This window comes from Chrysemys picta, chromosome 3 (assembly GCF_011386835.1).
Source record: "Chrysemys picta bellii isolate R12L10 chromosome 3, ASM1138683v2, whole genome shotgun sequence".
NCBI classification, from domain to species: Eukaryota; Metazoa; Chordata; order Testudines; family Emydidae; genus Chrysemys; species Chrysemys picta.
Window position 1 is genome coordinate 52,354,433 of NC_088793.1, and position 20,789 is coordinate 52,375,221.

The window sequence follows — 20,789 nt, forward strand, 5'->3', positions numbered from 1 at the left end:
TGTCTTATCCTCTATCCCTTGCCTAATGGTTCCTAACATTGTTAGCTTTTTTGACTGTGCAGCACATTGAGAAGATGTTTTCATAGAACTACTCACAATAATTCCAAGAGTTCTTTCTTGAGTGGTAACAGCAATTTAGACCCCATTATTTTGTATGGATAGTTAGGATTGTTTTCCAATGTGTATTTCTTTACATTTATCAGCATTGAATTTCATGTGCCATTTTCTTGCCCAGTCTTCAAGTTTTGTGAGATCTCTTTGCAGTCTGATTTGAATTTAACTATCTTAAGTAACTATGCATCATCAGCAAACTTTCCCACCTCACTGTTTACCCCTTTTACCAGATCATTATGAATATATTGAACAGCACTGGTACCAATAGATATAGTGGGGGGACCCCACTATTACCTCTCTCCACTGTGAAAACTGAGCATTTATTCCTACCCTTTGTTTTCTTTCTTTTAACCAGTTACTGACCCATGAGAGGACCTTTCCTCTTATCCCATGGCTGCTTAAGAGCCATTGGTGAGGGACTTCCAGAAAAGTCCAGGTACATTATATCTACTGGTTCACTCTAGTCTATGTGTTTGTTTGACCCCTCCTCCATGAATCTTGATATATTGGTGAGTCATGATTTCCCTTTACAGAAGCCGTGTTGACTCTTCCCCAGCACATTGTGTTCATATGTGTGTCTGATAATTCTGTTCTTCACTATAGTTTCAACCAGTTTTCCTGCTACAGAAGTTAGGCATACTGGCCTGTAATTCACAGGATTGATTCTGGAGCCTTTTAAAAAAAAATCATCATCACATTTGCAATCTGGTACAGAGGCTGATTTAAGTGATAGGTTACATATCACAGTTAGTAGTTCTGCAATTTCATATTTTCATTCCTGCAGAACTCTTGGGTGAATACCATCTGATTCTGGTGTCTTATTACTATTTCATTTATCAATATGTTCCAAAACCACCTTTACTGAAACCTCATATGTGACCCTTAAAACAAATTGCTTAGGTGTGGGAATCTCCCTCATCCTTTGCAGTGAAAACTGATCAAAAGAATTCATTTAGCTTCTCCACAATAGCCTTGTCTTTGAGTGCTCCTTTAACACTTCAATTGTCCACCAGCAAGCTTCCTGCTTTTGATGTACTTACAAACTCTAACAGCATTTTTTTTGTCTTTTGCTAGTTGCTCTTCAAATTCTTTTTTGCCCTGCCTAATTACACTTAAACTCTGGCAAGTCAAGTCTAATTTTCCTCAATAGGGTTTGACTTTTATTTTTTAAAGGATGCCTTTTTGTCCCTAACCACCTCTTTTACTCAGTTGTTTAGTTACAATGGAGGTTTATTGGTCCTCTTACAGGTTTTTTATTATTATTTGGGGTATACATATAGCTTGAGCCTCTATTATGATGTTTTTAAAAAGTTTCCATGCAGCTTGCAGGCATTTCACTTTTGTGACTTTTCCTTTTAATTTCCATTTAACTAGCTTCCTCATTTTTGTATAATTCCCCTTTTGGAAGGTAAATGCTAATATGGTGGGTTTCTTTGGTATTCCCCCCCCCCCACAAGGATGTTAAATTTAATTACATTATGGTCATAATTACCAAGAAGTTCAGCTATATTCACCTCTTCGACCACATCCTGTGTGCAATTTAGGACTAAATTAAGAATTGCCTCTCCCTTTGCAGATTCCAGGACTAGCTGCTCCAAGAAGCAGTCATTAATGGTGTCTAGAAGTTTTATCTCTACATTCTGTCCTGAGGTGACGTGTCCCCAGTCAATATGAGAATAGTTGAAATGCCCCATTTCAGTTTTTGTAGCCTCTCCTTGAGCATCTCCCAATCACCATCCTGGTCAGGTGGTCACTGGTATATTCCAACTGCTATACTCTTATTATTCAAACATGGAATTTCTAGCCATAGAGATTCTATAGCATAGTTTGGTTCATTTAAAGATTTTTACTGTTTGACTCTATGCTTGCTTCCACATATAGATGCTCTCCGGGTTACACAAGACCCGACTTATGCAAATCTGCACTTACGGAAAAAGCTCCGCAACTTCTATAAGCTCTTCCCCCCCTCCGCCCCCCCGTAATTATTGGATATGCATTCCCGACTTATGCAAAATTCGACTTACACAAGGCGTTCTGGAATGGAACACTTGCGTAAGTTAGGGAGAGTCTGTATACGGTCACTCCCGTACCCACGACCTACTCTGTCATTCCTATATATTTTGTACCCTGATATGATTGATTATCATCATTCCACCAAATTTCTGTGAAGCCTACTATATCAATATCCTCATTTAAATACCAGGCACTTAAGTCCACCCATCCTAGTATTTAGACTTACTGCATTTGTATATATGCACCTATAAAATTTGTCACTATTTAGATTTCTGCCTTCATGTGATGTAACTGAATGGCACTCTCTTTTGTTTTACTGTTTCTTTTCAGTTCCTAACTGTATTTTATCAACTTCTATCCTCTCCTCTTTACTAGGATATAGAATATCCTCTTTAATCAATTCTCCCCTAAGCAATGTGTCTGTCCAAACTGTGCGCCCCTCCGCCCTTAGTTTAAAAAACTCCTCTATGACCTTTTAAAATTTACGTACCAGCAATCTGGTTCCATTTTGGTTTAGGTAGAGCACATCCTTCACACAGTTATGCAGCAGGCTCCTCTACCTTTTAGCAGTGGTGCTGGGAATTGGACTATTTTGTTTGTTTTGAATGCAATGGTATTGAAGTGACCAGCCTTAGTTTCTTATTATTCTGGGTTACAGTTTAAAGTTAATTTTCTCAAATTCTATATAGTTTAGTGCCAGCCATTTCTTTATTTGCCAAGTTGTAGTTAAATGATAAAAACTAGACTTTATTAACATAAAATTCCGTTTTGGTGTTCTGTAAAACATCATTACTTTGATGAAGTTTCCTCAATTTCTTTTTTCATGTTCTTAGTCCTTGAGGGTTTTGGTAACTGAGAACTGGTACAGTGTCAGCTCCTGACAATATTAGGTTGAATGCTTTTGCACTCCAGCAGCTGGGCTCAATTTCTTGTATTACTATTATAGTTGTGAGCTTTAAAGCCATTGGATCAGAATGATCTGTTGATACTTGAGTCACAATATCTTAGAGGAATTCTAAGTAAGTCCTAATGGTGATGTTAACATTAAGAAAAGATTCTAATGTTGCCTGATTTGGTCCTTCCTATTTCATTACAGCAGCTCTTGTTTCTAAGCAACAAATAAATCATACCCCTTTAAATCACTTTACCATTGGATACGTAGGGCCTGATCCAGCTCCTATTAACATTATTAAAAACGGAGGGTGCTCAACATCACTGAGGACAATCTTAGTTTGTTCAAGCTTGTGAAAAGGAGGCTTGACTTATTTTTCCCTCTTTTAAAAATATGCTTTAATTTGCTTCTTTACGCATTCTTCTAAGGGCTTTGCTCAGTATTTACGCACAGTACTTATTCAGGCAATGAAGTCAGTGAGAGTTTCCCTGAGTAAGATTTGACAGGATTTGACTTATCTGAATAATAAGAGCATTTTCCATAGGTGATCCTGCTTTTCCTGGGTTTATACAACTTCAGATTTAGCTGATTTACTATTGTACAGTTATGTACTTACAACCTCAAGTTTTATCATTCAACTGTGCTGTATCAAGTCCCAGTTCCATTTGGGAAATTGTTTCACTCTTGGTAGTATTGTTGACTCCTCTGTTGTACATGCAAATGTTCTGTAAAGCATTTTGAGGACAGTTATGTGTTGATTTTTAACACATTTTGCTCAACTTCCTTATGCACACAAGAAATGGGTAACTATAGACATCCGATTCATACTTTCCAGATCAAAACACGTATTAGTGCTTGTTAGATATGGTATTTAATGTGTCTAATGACTTCAGTCAGGCTCAGTTAAACTATCTTTCACATTTGCAGTGTGAACTGTTCCCACAGATCGGGTAAAGCGCCCCCTGTTGGATATGCGCTAGCCTGCTGTGAAGGATCCAAACCCTGAATCCCACCTCATCTTACTGGGGCTATATAGAGCTTAGCACTGGCTTTGGCCCTATCGACATGCACTCTAGGTACAGACCTCGTGTCTGATACCCCTCTTGGCAATGGAGACTCCCAAAGTCCAATTGCTTAGGCCTTGAAACCAGTGCTGTCTCCCCCTAGCCTCTCCAGCAACTCTTCCATGTTCCCCAGAATCCCACCAAAGGTTCACTGTTTACCTCTCCTGGGGTACATGATAAAGAGAGTCAACAGATATACAGAATGACTTTACATAGGATTCTAAAACACCATTACTCTTTACTTGGTATCATGACAAATACACTGATCCATACAAAATAATAAACACAACAGTATACATTTTGCTCAGTCCCCTCACTGCCTTGGAGAATTTTTTGGGCACAGGCTAAAGTCTTTTAAGGAGTCCCGGATATTTCCTCTCCCCTCTACCCTCCGGCACATGACCTCTCTCCATAACATCCAGTCTCAGGTCTTTTCTTCCTCTGTTACCTTTTGTCTTATAACCACTAGCCTCCTTTGTCTTGAGACACACTGATCTGCCTCAGCAGGTGACCAAAGACCCCTGCCTGATGACTTCATTGACAGGTGGCCTCTCCTTTGGTAAACCAGTTCTCCTGGTTAAGGGTCTTTCTTCTGTCTTAAGGTGTTTCTTTTTGAATGGAGGACCATCAACATTTAATGACTCTTTATTCGTAGCTATGGGCCACTACCCCCTGGAGTTTCAGTCCATCGTGGAGATAGGAGGCTAACAGAGAAGGCCAACAAACCCCACATTCATAATGGCGCTTGCAGCTTGATGAAGAAACAGAGTTCATAAACTCAAAATTCATAAATTGTACTCAGATAGATTGCCCAAATTAACAAAACTGTGTCACCATAAGCATCATTCTTTATGAGCCCATGCTTGTTCTGTACGCTATTCTTGCTGACTTTGCCTGCCTTGGTCTCATCAGTATATGACCCACATCACTGCCCTGTGTTTACTGGTCCTTGTCCATTGGCCTGCTTGTTTTTATTGTTGTTCTTCTATGCTGTTTTTTCTGTTGTGCCTCATATATTTCCACTGCTCTTTTCCCTCACTCCCTCTTTCTTTCCTTGGTGTTCATTAGTCTTCATCACTTTATCTCCCTTTGTTCTCTCTTTTTCCCTCATCCAACACACACCATCATTCCAGGGAAGAGATATTCAGTCTCGGTAAACAGCTGTTTTTTAGCAGTTTGCCATCCATTAAAAGTGAAAACCGTACTTTAAAAAATATGATAATTCACTACTCTGCCATAGTAAGGTGAAATGCCGGTCAAAGGGTTTTGGCCAAGTATAGTAATTCCAGTTCATACTAAAGCCAAAGTACAACGGATGCCTTCCGGTGTGCTTTCCAGTTACAGGATTAGAATTTATTAAAAGAATAACAAACTATGAGCAGCACAGTTTCTCTTGGGTGGGTCTACGCTTACTTCCTGGTTCGGCGGCAGGCAATCGAACTTCTGGGATCGATTTATCGCGTCTTGTCGATCCCGGATCGATCCCGGAAGTGCTCGCCATCGAAGCCCGTACTCCAGCTCGGCGAGAGGAGTACGCGGCATCGACGGGGGAGCCTGCCTGCCGCGTCTGGACCCGCGGTAAGTTCGGACTAAGGTACTTCGAATTCAGCTACGTTATTAACTTAGTCCGAAGTGGGGGGTTAGTGTGGACCAGGCCATAGGCTCCAACGTGAGTACCTGCAGTACTGTACATTGCAAAAAGAGCAAAACCTGTTTGAAGTCCTGGTACATAGGACTTATTACAAGCTAAATTATCTGCTTTGTGTGAAGCATATTTCCTATATTGTCTGCTGTCCTGAATCCAGATGGTATCACAATTATAAACCCCCAATGAGAAGCAAATTCGAAGCTTAAGCGTTAATACTAAGACCCCTGAAAGGCTGCTTCAGCAGAGTCAGTGCTGCAAGCAGTATTCTTACAGGGAATGAAGGATTTAGCGGTGACTTTTCAGAAAGTGGTTTGTGAGCAGAGTTTGAGCTGGCAAATTTGCACCTGAGTTGTGCAATTCAGTTTTGGACCCAAATCAGACTTCCAGATGGGGAGTGCAATTCACATAGCGAGTGGTGTAGTCAGTTCTGTGCCCACAGTTTGCTTTGTGGATTCAGCGAGGGAGGCCAGGCCTCAGCAAGTACTGTAAAGGACAAACAAAAACCCTTCAAAGGAGGTCTAAAGAGGGGCCTGAGAAAAACGAGGCAGACAAGGCTGAAGACTTTTTTTTTTTTTTAAGGGGGAGAGGCAGCAGACAGATTCAAAGCCTTTCAGTGAAAGAGAGGCAAGGGAGCATAGACATCTCCTCTGAGATTGGCAACTAATAACTATTAGTGTTGTGATGTATGAATGTGCTTAAAAAGGTTTGCCTGTTTTATCATTACCCTAATCCTGAGGCCTAATCCAATGCCCATTAAAGTCAACTGGAATGTTTCCATCAATGTCAATGGGAAACATAGAATCAGACCTCAGGTGTACAGCACTCCTGGGGCTCTGAATGGGAATAAAGCCAGGTAGACCATAATGCTGCTTTCACAGTGCCTAATATGCACTCATTTTCTGACAAACTTACAAAGGGTGTGTGAATTTGCAGCTCCAATAATTTTAAGGACCTGGAAAAATGAGGTAGTTGAAAATAAGTGTAAGCACAGAGTCAGCAATCACTGGGTTAGGACCAATGGTTTTAAGAGACTTTGTGTTTAAAAAAAAAAGTTGGGATACCACTTGGTTTCATTTATGAAATAAATACACATTGTACTGACTTCGTACATCACACTTTTCATCTAAGTGGCTAAGTGTTATCTCCACTTGACAGGTGGAGAAACCGAGTCACAGAGAGATGCTGTTACTTGTCCAAGGTCCCAGAGACTCCTGACTCTGTGTCCAGTGCCCTATCCACTGGAACTTTTAAAGGTTGTTTAAAAGTAGGCTGGAGTCTGAGGCCTTCAGGAAGTGTGGCCCTGCATTTGTGCTTCTTTGTTTGGCCATTTACACTTACTGATTTTTATTTTTTTACAAAGAACCAAAAGCAAATAAAGGACAGTTTCGTCCCAAGATGAATTTTCTACAAAGGTTTATTAGGCTCATGAGAGTGCTTTGTGATCATGTCATTTCACCTACTGTTTCATACATTCAGCTGCTTGGGAAGACTGGAATGCCACGTTTGAGTACTTCACAGTCAGGAAGGGAATAACCCCGCATGCACAGGAGTCAATTGGAGCTCTGCTATTGACTAGCATGGGTGCAGATCAGCCAGAGGGGTAGTGAAACCAAAACATCCAATTTCTATTTGTATTGCTCTCCTTCAATCATTTTATTTGCTCTCTACATGATCCATGCAAATAAAAATCAATCTTTGGAGAAAAAAAAACACAAATGGATAACATGGAAAAGACCTACTAGCTTTGTCATACCTTGTTCACAGAAGATGCCAGTAGTTCCTAGAGGGCAGTGGCATGTGTATCCATCAGGCAGTGGCACACAGGTAGCACCTTTTCTACACAGATGTGGTGGGTTGTGCTCAGGATCGCAAACTGAAACTGTCTCTGTGCAAAATGCTCCTTTCCATCCAGTGGGGCAGTCACAGCTACAGTACGTAAAAGAGGGGAAACAATGCAACATTATTACCCGAACAAATCAATGTCTCAGTAGCATTTGGAGTCAACATTTTCAGACTCTGATGTCTAAAAGGCAGCTAAATCAGAGGTTTTCAGTGGTGCTAAGTAGCAAAGTCTATCATTGGATTGTATTTTTAGGCAGCTTAGTTTTAAACCATTAGCATAAATTTACATCACATTTGTTTTAGTTTAACAGCCTGGGATCACTGTTTGTATTTAATGAGACATTTGAATTTTTTATTATTTGTATTGTGGTATTAGCATCCAGAAACGCCAGCCAGACTTGCATCTCCTTTTTGCTGGGTGTTATACAAAACACAGAAGAAGGCAAGGTCCCTACCCCAAAAAACTTACAAACTAAATTAAGAAATGGCACAATAAGTAAGTGTAATAAAGAATAAGGGGAAAGGGAAAATAATGAAGTGGGCCCAAGGGAAAAGTAGTAAGATCAGGCTCTGTGGCTGCCTCTCAGCTAGCCAGTTAGTTGGCTGATTTCTTCTCAGAGGCAGAGCAGAAGTGGGATCTGGGGAAGGGTTTGAAGGAGGAGAGGGTAGGAGGTTTGCAGGGGAGTGAGGCCTGTGTCAGAAGTTGCATATAGGTGCTAGTTGCAGACATTAATGCCATCATCATACTGAGGGAACCCGAGAAAAGGGAAGTGTCTGCTGGCCTTTCCCACCTCTGTGTTTAATTAGAGCCAGGGGAATCACTCAGATCAAACAAGAAAAACAAACCATCCTGCTGGTTGTCCATATTAAAGTCAGTCTGAGTGTTGTAGAGCTTGTAAAATCCGAAAACATACTTGATACAGAGATTTAAAAATGGACCTTCTCCTTGAAAGCAGAATTCTTTTTAATAGTTTACATGTATTAAATAAATTTGCATTTTATCATCCACTGGCAGTTTTATGACCTGTTATAGCCATAGTGCTCCCAGGATATTAGAGAGACAAGATGGGTGAGGTAATATCTTTTACAGGTCCAAAATTCTGTTGGTGAAAGAGACAAACTTGTGAGTTACGCAGACAGTGCTTAATTTGTGCCGGGGCTTGCCGGAGCTGAGCCCTGGCACCTCTAGCCTGGGCAGTTCATAGCCCCACCACTTCTGGGCTCCCGGCCAGCAGCCTCCACTCTCTGAAGGCATCACCTCTGCCAGCAGCAGCACAGAAGTAAGGGTAGCAATACCATACCATGCCACCCTTATTTCTGCACTGCTGCCAGTAGCTGCGCTGCCTTCAGAACTGAGTCTCCGCCCAGCAGCCACCCAGCTTGAGCCCCGGCACCTCTTTCATTTCAAATTAAACATTGTACCCAGAGCTCTTCTTCTTCATCCCACTTGGTCTCAGATTTATGCCTTGTCAGTGTTTCTCTAAATCAAGGGCAGGCAAACTTTTTGGTCCAAGAGCCACATCTGGGTATGGAAATTGTATGGCGGGCCATGAATGCTCATGAAATTGGGAGTTGGGGTGCGGGAGGGGGTGAGGGATCCAGCTGGGGTAGGGCTTGGGGGGGGCCAGAAATGAGGAGTTCAGGGTGTGGGAGGGGGCTCGGGCAGGGGGTTGGGGTGTGGGTGGGTGGGGGGTGAGGGCTCCGGCTGGAGGTGTGGGCTCTGGGGTGCAGGAGGGTGGGATCGAGGGGTTCGGAAGGTGGGAGGGGTTCAGAGGGTGGCCAATGGGAGCTGCGGGGATGGCGCTTGGGGCAGGGGCAGTGTGTGGAACTCCCTGTCTGCCCCTATGCATAGGAGCCAGAGGGGGGACATGCTACTGCTTCCGGGAGCTGCTCCCTGGCAGGAACTTTAGAGCAAGATTAAAACACCTGAAGGGCTGGATGCATCCCCCGGGCAGTAGTTTGCCCACCCCTGCTCTAAATGGATGTCTTTTATTGATTGCCTGTAAAATTCAAGGCCAAGAATAGAACATAGATTTTGACTGGTCCTTTTCTCAGGCTTTTGTTTTTGTCCCTCTTGGACATTAGTTCAAACTTGCTGAGCTACATTGTTTCCATCGATCAACTCACAGTTTCTAGGCAAAGGACATCCATGAATCTTTGAAATGATGGCGAGAGCTATATCCTGATCTCAGGTATGATCTGTAACTATTTTTCATTTCCTAGACATTTTGTGAACATGGCACAGTACTGCTATTATTGTTTCTTTAAACCTTCAGGGCAAAGGACAACAGGTAAGCAAACCACTGCCTGCAACCTCTTCACAATGATAAACAGCTACTTAAAATTAAGGGGAAAAGAGGACAAGACCTCACAGTAACAAAAGCACCTCAATCCATCAGAGTTGAGCATTAGGGTATTTTCTCTCTCACCCTTAAACATTATGCTTTGATGCATAGAAACCATTGAGGTGGGAAAGTAATTTAGCTTCCTAAGTGGCAGATAGATATGTTGGTTTCCTGTGCTCTGATGGACTAAGGAGCTGGAAGCTGTGGCTGCACTTGCTGGGACTCATAGGAGTGTTTTTTTTCTGTCCCCCCTCCCTTCACACCATATTTCTTTTTGACACTCGTATATCAGAACATTTTCTTGCAACCTAAAAGTGAAATACTAGTTCTACTGATTTAAATGGGATTAAACCTACCTGCATGAGGGTTGAATTTGATCAGCTTCCTTCTTCCATACATGTCAAGTGCCATGAACACACATCACCCCGTATCAATGGTATGACAGATGTGCCTCAGCTTAGCAATTTGATTATAGATTTGCACCCAGACTTTCCCAAAGTTCAGAGTTGTGTGGATTTTGGGTTCTGGTTCAGGCTCATACTAGAGAGAGCACTAACTCACAAAGTTTGGGTCTGGAACCAGATTCAAAGTTGGCCACACTTTAGGGAGACAAGTGGAGAGGTGTTTGGGATCAGTCTGTCTCACCTGATTAGTAATGAGCAGACCTTCCAAGAGTCAGAATTCAGCTTCAGTGCAAAGAAACAGATACAATTTCGGATGCTTAACTACATTATCTGAATCATTGCTGGTGTCCTGTCTCCCCACCCAACAGGTACCACCAACCAGGGCCGGCTTTAGGAAGTGCGGGGCCCGATTCGAACAGTTTCGACGGGGCCCCGGCAGGGATGACTAAAAAAAAAAACCACGTAAAAAACCACGTGGGGCTTGTAGTCACCGGGCGGCGCTCCTAGTCTTCGGCGGTGGGTCCTTCACTCGCTCCGGGTCTTCGGCGGCACTGCTGCCGAAGTGCTGCCGAAGACCCGGAGCAAGTGAAGGACCCGCTGCCGAAGTGCCGTCGAAGACCCAGAGCGCCACCAGGTGAGTAAAAATTAAAAAGGAGCCTCTAGCCAGGGAAGGGATTCTTGGCCACTTCTTTCTCCCCTCCCTCCCGGCGGCCCTGCCACTGGGCGCGGGGCCCTCTTAGGCGCGGGGCCCGATTCGGGGGAATTGGTGGAATTGGCCTAAAGCCGGCCCTGCCACCAACTTCTCTCACCATCTAGCTCCTCTCCATCCAGCAGAACTGGGGTTTCATCTACATCCTGTTCTTGTTTGTTTTGTTTTCTAGGGTGGAGAGGGAGAAATGCAGTGGCTTGCTACTTCATTACTGCCTGGATTTCTCAGGCCATTCCTTTCTCATTTCTGTTTCTTTAAGAGTTAGGCAGATGGTTGCGGGCTAGAGGACTCCTCCACAATCCTGCTTCTTTAAGTTTTGTGGGGGGAGGGCAACTTCATGTGCCCATTTCCCACAACTCTATCAATTTGTGGTGGCATATTCTGGAGTGCAGGATGTCTCCCTATTTGTAGATTCTTCTCCATACAATTGAAACTTTGCAAATATGCTTCAGGGCACATAGGGTAATTTTGAAATATCCTGTTTTGCAGGGGGCCTTCATTCTAAGCCTGGTCTACACTAGTCTGTTATTTTCGGAATTAGTCGAGTTAATAAAAGAAAAAATATTCCGTCCACACGACCAAACCGTTTTTTTCGATTTAAAGGGCTCTTTAATCCGATTTCTGTACTCCACCTCGGCAAGTGGGGTAGTGCTTAAATCGAGATTGCAATCCCAGGTTAAAGGTATTGTTGTTGCAATTTGACGTTATTGGCCTCCGGGAGCTATCCCAGAATGCTCCCTTGTGACTGCTCTGGACAACACTCTCAACTCCGATGCACTAGACAGGTGGGCAGGAAAAGCCCTGGGAACTTTTGAATTTAATTTCCTGTTTGGTCATCATCAGCACAGGTGACCATCAGCACAGTCCACCATCACAGGTGACCATGCAGAGTCCACCATCACAAGAGATCATGCAGTCCCAGATTCGGAGACGTGGTCCGCACGGGAGGTACTGGATCTCATCGCATGTTGGGGAGATGAGTCTGTTATGGCAGAACTACATTCCAAAAAAAGGAACGCAAATACACGCGCTAAAATCTCCAGGACCATGACAGAAAGAGGCTACTCCAGGGACACGGAGCAGTGTCGTACAAAAATCAAGGAGCTCAGGCAAGCGTACCAAAAAGTCAGGGAGGTGAACAAGTGCTCTGGGTCACAGTCCCATACATTCCGCTTCTACCATGAGCTGCATGCAATTATGGGAAGTGACGCCTCCACTACCCCACCACTGTCCACAGACACCTGCAAGGGGGGAGTTGCACGGAGCAAGGATGAAGAGGAGGAGGACAGTGCACAGGCGGCAAGTGGGGAATCTGTTTTCCCCCCTAGCCAGGAACTATTTTTAACACTGGAGCCAATAGCCTCCCCCCACTCCCAAGACGGGCTCCTGCACCATGACCCTGGAGAAGGTACTTCTGGTGAGCGAGAGCCTGATCGGAGCCACGCGGTGGGGAGGGGAGGGGAGAAACCCAGCCATGCTGGGCTGTTCGTGTTTACTTTAAAGGGCTCATCCCTGCTCAGAGCCTCATCAGAACTGTGTGTGGGGTGTGTGTGTGTGTTGTGTGAAGCGATCATCCCAGAGAGCCCGCAGGCCCTCCTTTTATATGGCAAACCCACCAGGCATTGCTTGCTATGGGAAAGGGGGCTCAGCAGTTTGAAAGCATTGAAATTAATGTAGAAGAAGCAGAACCCCGTGTGCCCCTTGCTGCCTGCAAGCTGAATTCTGTTGCCTGGCCGTGTGTTATGGCTTACTCACACCAAAGTGTCCCCTTTGGTCTCTGAAATGTAGCTTTTAAAATACTACCCTCCCTTTTTCTCCTCCCGCGGGTGCAAATGTTTCTATGAGGCCCCTATCTACTCCGTCCCAGAGGCCGGTCCAGATTAGAAGACAGAAAAAACGAACTCAGGACGACATGTTCACCGAGCTCATGCAGTCCTCCCGCACTGATAGGGCCCAGCTGAATGTGTGGAGGCAAACAATTGCGGAGTCCCATAAAGCATTACAGGTACACGAAGAGAGGAGGGACGCGCGCGATGAGAGCAGGCAGGATGCTATGGTCAAGCTCACGGAGGATCAAACTGACATACTCCGCTGTATGGTGGATCTAATGCGGGAAAGGCAGCAAGACCACAGACTGCTGCTGCAGCCCCTGTATAACCGCCCTCCCTCCTCCCCAAGTTCCATAGCCTCCTCAACCAGACGCCCAAGAACACGAGGGGGGAGGCTACGGCCAGGGCTGGCTCCAGGCACCAGCCAACCAAGCACGTGCTTGGGGTGGAACCTGGTAAGGGGCGGCCAATCTTGGGGTGGCAGGGGGCAGCAGGGCGCTCGGCGGGGGGGGGGGGGTCTGGCGGCACAGCGCTCGGCAGGGGGTGTTTGGCAGTGCTCCGCGCAGGGGGGAGGGTTTCGGCAGTGCGGCACTCTGCGGGGGGTGGGGGGGTGTTCGGCAGCGCGGCACTCGGGGATGTTTGGCGGCGCAGTGCTCGGCGGGGGGTTCGGCAGCGCGGCGCTCCACGGGGGGCAGGGGTTTCGGCAGTGCGGTGCTCGGCGGGGGGTGTTTGGCGGTGCTCCGCGCAGGGTGTTCAGCAGCGTGGCGGGGGTGGAGGGGTTCGGCGGCACGGCACTCGGTCGGGGGATGTTTCGGTGGGGCGGGGCGGTGCTGGGGGGGGGAGGGCTGGTGTTACGACGGGACAGTGCTTTTTTTTTTTTTTTTTTTTTTTTGCTGCTTGGGGCGGCAAAAAAGTTAGAGCCACCCCTGGCTACGGGGACCCACACACTCAATCCCAGAGGATCGCCCAAGCAACAGAAAGCTGGCATATGCAAACTTTTGATTTGGTTTCTGGACTTGTCCTTCCCTCTTCCTCCAGCCCCCTAACCCAATACACTCCCCTCCTCCCCTGGTCTACCTTCTGATTTCTCTCAATGTGTTGTGCAACAAATAATAAAGAACAGTTTTTAAACAATTTTGACTTTATTTCCTTTCATATATATATATGGGGCGGATAACTTCAAGAAAAACAAACACAACTGTCACACCGTACCCTGGCCAGTCATGAAACTGGCTTTCAAAGCTTCTCTGATGCGCAGTGTGCCCTGCTGTGCTCTTCTAACCGCCCTGTTGTCTGGCTGTGCGAAATTGCCCACCGGGCAAGTCGCCTCAACCTCCCACTCCACCATAAACATCTCCCCCTTACTCTCACAGATATTGTGGAGCACACAACAAGCAGCAATTACAATTGGAATATTGGTTGTGCTGAGATCTAACCGAGTCAGTAAACTGTGCCAGCGCGCTTTCAAATGTCCAAAAGCACATTCTACTACCATTCTGCACTTGCTCAGCCTATAGTTGAACTGCTCCTTACTACTGTCCAGGGTGCCTGTATACGGCTTCATAAGCCATGGCATTAAGGGGTAGGCTGGGTCCCTGAGGATAACTATAGGCATTTCAACACCCCCAACAGTAATTTTCTGGGCCCTTCCTGCAACTGTTCAAACAGACCAGAGTTCCTGAAGATGCGAGCGTCATGCACCTTTCCCGGCCATCCCACGCTGATGTTGGTGAAACATCCCTTGTGATCCACCAGTGCTTGCAGCACCATGGAAAAGTACCCCTGGCGGTTTATGTACTGGCCACCCCGGTGTGCCGGGGCCAAGATAGGGATACGCGTTCCATCTATCGCCCCGCCGCAGTTAGGGAACCCCAGCACATTAAAGCCATCCACAATGGTTTGCACATTTCCCAAAGTCACTACCCTTGATAGCAGCTGGTCAATGATTGCGTTGGCTACTTGCAGCACAGCAGCCCCTACAGTAGATTTGCCCACTCCAAATTGATTCCCGATTGACCGGTAGCTGTCGGGCGTTGCAAGCTTCCACAGTGCTATGGCCACTCGCTTCTCAACTGTGAGGGCTGCTCTCATTTTGGTGTCTTTGCGCTTCAGGGCAGGGGATAGCAAGTCACAAAGTTCCATGAAAATGGCCCTATGCATACGAAAGTTTCGCAGCCACTGGGAATCATCCCAGACCTGCAACACTATGCGGTCCCACCAGTCTGTGCTTGTTTCCCGGGCCCAGAATCGGCCTTCCATGGCATGAACCTGGCCCAATGCCACCATGATCTCCCAATTGCTGCATGCCATGCTTCTAGGAACGTCTGTGTCCATGTCCTCATCAGTATAGTAATCGCACTGTCGTCGCTTCCTCACCCGGTTTTGCAGGTACTGCACATACTGCTGGATAATGCGTGAGATATTTACAATGGTCAAAACTGCAGCGGAGATCTGAGTGGGCTCCATGTTTGCCGCGCTATGACGCCTGCATGGGTAATCCTGGAAAAAGAGCGTGAAACGTAGGAGAGCTGTTCGGTTCAAGATGGCCGATAAAAGGTGGTAAATGGTTGTCTTCTGTAGCTTTCACGGAGACGGGAAGCTCGCTAGAGCTGCGAGAGCAGAGTTTGCGGCGGAAGCTGTTCACCATGGCCAAAAAACGGCGGGGAAATGTTGCCTTCTCTAGCTTCCACGGGAGCCCAGGACTGACAACATGGAAAAAGCGGTGGAAGCTGTGCGGCTTAATTCACGATGGCCGAAAAACGGCGGGGAATTGTTGCCGTCTGTAGCTTCCATGTGAGCCCAGGACAGACAACATGGAAAAATTAGTTAGCGATGCAAGAGCGGGAGAGCAGAGTTTGCAGCGGAAGCTGTGCTGCTCGGTTCACGGTAGCTGAAAAAGGCAGGAAATAATTAGATAAAAGAGTAGATCGAAAGACTAGAGGACATGCAAGTTGGATTCATAGTACCAGGAGACAGGCGGTGCACCGTACTGCACCGTCTGCTGGCAGTATGGCGCCTGCCGTAGCTTTCATGGAAGGAGGAGCGAGTGATGGCACACACCCAGAAACACCCGCGAGAATGTTTTTGCCCCATCATGCACTGGGAGCTTAACCCACAATTCCAATGGGCGGCGGGGACTGCGGGAACTGTGGGATAGCTTTCCACAATGGACCTGTCATAACTAAAAGGGAAGGGTAACAGCCCTCCTGTGTACAATACTATAATCCCTCCTGGCCAGAGACACCAAAATCCTTTTACCTGTAAAGGGTTAAGAAGCTCAGGTAACCTGGCTGACACCTGACCCAAAGGACCAATAAGGGGACAAGATACTTTCTTGCGGGGGCGGGGAGGCTTTTGTTTGTGCTCTTTGTTTTGGGGGTTGTTCGCTCTTGGGACTAAGAGGGACCAGACATCAATCCATGCTCTCCAAATCTTTCTGAACAAGTCTCTCATATTTCAAACCTGTAAGTAACAGCCAGGCAAGGCATGTTAGTTTTATCTTTGTTTTCTCAACTTGTAAATGTTCCTTTTGCTAGAGTGTTTATCTCTGTTTGCTGTAACTTTGAACCTAAGGCTAGAGGGGGTGCCTCTGGGCTCTTTGAATTTGATTACCCTGCAAATTTATTTTCCATCCTGATTTTACAGAGATGATTTTTACCTTTTCTTTAATTAAAAGTCTTCTTTTTAAGAACCTGATTGATTTTTCCTTGTTTTAAGATCCAAGGGGTTGGATTTGGACTCACCAGAAACTGGTCAGGGAAAGGAGGGGGGATAGTTAAATTCTACTTGTGTTAAGATCTAAGGGTTTGGATCGGTGTTCACCAGGAAATTGGTGAAGAAGTCTCTCAAGGCTACCCAGGGAAGGGAATTAGCACACTGGGAGTGGTGGCAGCAAAAGCAGATCTAAGCTGGTAGAGAAGCTTAGAGGTCCCTACATCTGTATCCTAAAGTTCAGAGTGGGGAAGGAACCTTGACAGCACCGCTCCGACATTCAATGCTAGCCTCGGTACTGTGGACGCACTCCGCCGAATTCATGCGCGTTAGTGGGGACACAACACCGAATGTATAAAATCGCTTCCGAAAATTCGAATAGAATAAGTTCAAATTAATTTTGTACTGTAGACGTACCCTAAGAGAGGTGCTGCACAAGGCAGATGTGGGGGAGCAGGCCCAGCAGAAGGAGAAAGGAGCTCAAACACACAACCCCCAAAGGAATGAAACAAAAAGATCACTTTGGACTGATGGATCCATCTGTAAGTCTCAGATACAGGTTAAAGTTTTGTAACATTTGCACTTTGGTTCGTATTTCAGGGTGTCATATTTTTCTGAAACAGTTCACCCAGCCCTGCCACTTACATACCTGACAACACTCAGTATAAATACCCTCATACAGTGATTTCATAGGCTTAAGGGACCGTACCAGGGACCAAATTCAGCCCTGAAGTAAGCAGCACAAGTCCTGTTTGAGTTAAGGAGAGCTGGGCCTCTGTATGTCACTGCCAAATTGGGACCCATAACTAAAGTATAATGTATCTACGCTATTCAGTATCTTCCAAAATGTCTCTTTATTAATTTTAAGTCTGTATCTTACATCATTGAAGCTTGTGCAATTGTGTTGCATTTCCTGGCACCTACATGACAGTAAGCTACAAGGTGTAATATTGTCTCCTGTGCCTTATGGCTTTTTCTGAAGTTCTTAGAACAGCTGCTTCCATTAAACACATTTTTCTGCATTAAACACAAAGCATCCTTGAAAGTGTGTCTTGTTAGATAGGAATGTGAATCAAAGAAAACAAGACATAGTTAATCACAGAAAAACAAATACCCCAGGGATCCTCTCATATTTACTCAAACTCTAACAAGTGAAATGAGTCACTGTTTAAACCCTAAAAGTCATGAGATCAGGGCTTTACTCAGTAAGAATGATTCATATATTATTGTACATTAATTCAATTTGATTGCAAATTTCTTCTCTTTAGGATAAGAGGCTCTTAAATATTAATCATACATTTGTGAAAGGAATTTAGAAAGATGTCAAGAAATATGTATAATTTATTAGAAAGCAGCGCTGTACATTACTTCTTGAATAGTAGGCATACATCATCTGTGTTAGGCCAGGACACAACTATGCAATTTGCAGTAATTAGGAATGGGAGGATTTTATAAAACCCCGAGAATCTCCTCTATGAACCTTCTGTATGCTTTTTGGAACTTGGAAACCGTCTACAGATCAGACAGACTACACAGCATCACAGCAGCAAAACGTTTGGCCATATTGTGATAATTTTATGTTGAATAGTATTTTATATCATGAGTAATCACACTGAAATCAATGGGGCAATTCTGAGGTAAGGAACAACCTAAACTGAGTAAGCATATTACAATCTGATCCAGAGAAAGGTATTCTGGGAAATAAAAAGTTATAATCTGAAAAAAGCCAAAACTGAACTGACATAGTCAGCACTTCCCGTATTTTCCGAGAAAGACTGAAGAAAATCTCTCAACTTTTTCTCTACCAGATCTTTCCACATTTATTCCTATTCACTGTGCATCTTCATGATGTAGGTTCACCTTATTAATACACACACACACGTTTTCTAAATATATCAACAGTTATTGTTGATATATTTACAAAATACATTTATATGTTTATATATATATTGTAAATATATCAACAACAGTGTGCAGGAACCAAAGAGATTTTAAAAATCCAAACTCTGGATTTACAAATTTAAGGTTTAATTTCTTCAACCTGTGATCTCTGTTGTGCACTTGAATGTTTTCCTGCCCAGTGTGAAGCAGCTGGGATGAGAATCTGCACCTCCAAATCAGAGGTCATGGTCTTCTCCCAGAAGAAAGTGGACTGTTCTCTCCAGGTGAGATGGGAGCAGCTGCCCTTAGTGGAAGAGTTCAAGTATCTAGGGGTCTTGTTCCCAAATGATGGTAAGCGGGAGATCAACCGGCGGATTGGTGTGGCGGCGGCAGTGATGCAGGCACTGTACCAATCCGTGCAAGAGAAGCGGGAGCTGAGTTCTCGAACGAAGCTCTTGATTTACAGGTTGATCTATGTCCCCATCTTCACCTATGGTCATGAACTTTGGGTAATGACCAAAAGGATGAGATGACGAGTACCAGCAGTGGAAATGAGGTTTCTCCACAGCATGGCTGGGCTTACTCTTCGAGACAGGGTGAGCCTCAAAGTAGAGCTGCTACTCCTCCGGATTGAAAGGAGCCAGCTGAGGTGGTTCAGCCACCTGATAAGGATGGATGCCCCTTGGGAGGTTTCCTTTGGAACTCTACCAGGTATATCCCACTGGGAGGAGGCCCGGAGGCTGACCCAGGACATGCTGGAGGGATTATATCTCCTGGCTGGCCTGGGAATCCCACAGGAGGAGCTGGAACCTGTTGTGGGAATACTGAACTAGAACATTGAGGGAAAATAGTCAAAGATGGAGCATGGAGAGAGAAATGCATTCTGATAGAAAACATCACTATTTGTAAACAAAGAACCTTCTGAAGGGCTGCAGAACTGACACTAGAGAAAATAAAGGCTTCTGAAATCTCTACCTCAGCAAAGCATGTGACTTCTTTTTCTTTGCATTGTGTAAGTAAAAAAGCAGACTGATTTTACTCTAATGACACACTTGGCATAAGATATGATACAAAAAAGTCAAGCAGTTGTAATGCCTGAAACAGATGCCCCATTGCCATCTAGGTCACTGATCTTCACTGATTAGAAGAAATGCTAAGTGGTGAAACAGACTCACCTAAACCAGTGTAGGGGAATAGCAACCTTGTATTGCTCTGTCTGCATGCACAATGGTTATTCAAACGAATAGGCATTGCATAAGGAGTGAAGGCAACCAATGGTCCTTAATCTGGAGACCTATTAAATATACTGAATAAAAGTGAGACTTTCTACTAATCTAATCATAATAATTACACTGAGGGATTCTATTTCACTTTTCCACCTATAAACATATAGGCCCCACTCCTGGAATCAGATCAAAAAGGGCTCTTTCTAATGATCAAAATACAAATCCCTTATTTTAAGAGTATCCCTAATGGGGCATAAAGTCCCTTGTCCTGGGCAAAGACACACTTTGTTCCCTATTTCAGCAAGAATCATGCAAGGCATCATAGAATATGATGCAAATATATGATTTTCTAGCATATACAACTTTGGCCCGCAAATAGAATACTGACAGGTATTAGTGCCCTTTAAAAATAATAAAAAAAGCCTGTTGTATTTTTCAAATAGTGGGTCTTCATTTACTTAAAACACTGGTGGCTGCCCTATTGCTGACTGGAATGTAAAGTTTAATTGAAAGATCACAGAAAATGCTGTACATTTCTGCTGCTACTTAAATCTGAAGCACCATCCCCATAGCAACTGAATCTCCAGTTTAACTACACTGTACATTCTTCCTATGTGGAGGTGTGGGCAAAGTGCAGAAATAGCTCAAACCAGCAACAACAAAATCTCCAGAGGGAAATCATTTTCAGGAGACTCAAAATATTTGAACACAAACCAAATTTCCCAAAGGACCCCCTCTTCAGAGGGCCACAGATGATTTTAAAAGAGAAAGCAGCACCCACAGAGCCTGTGTAAGCTGGTACTGTCGGATATTGTACACCGACAAAAATCACACGAGCTATAGAGCTGCCACGTTGTCAAGGTGCTGCACTTTCTGTGGCCAAGGGGAATTCAGGGAGTGTAATTGTTTAGGAAATGACTGAAATAACATTAAAAAGACATACATACGTGTACACACAATACACATGAGAGACAGATATGATGGGCCTGCTGTGATAACTGGGCTTACAAATTTGCCCTAATTGTGAGCTCAACTGTGAGAAGTGAAAGTTCATTAAATGTCACAATTAACTATAACAACCACTGTTTATGGGCAAAGGTACAAAAGAAAG

General features: G+C 44.6%; 1 protein-coding gene across 1 annotated transcript in view; it reads right to left on the bottom strand.

Annotated features, from left to right (window-relative positions):
• LOC101938928 (protein eyes shut homolog) overlaps nt 1-20,789 on the bottom strand; it is a 616,724-nt gene that overhangs the window by 42,058 nt on the left and 553,877 nt on the right. Inside the window, exon 17 of the mRNA XM_065587927.1 lies at nt 7,485-7,657. Within this exon, the coding sequence (XP_065443999.1) occupies nt 7,485-7,657 (173 nt within the window). The remainder of the gene's footprint in view (nt 1-7,484; nt 7,658-20,789) is intronic.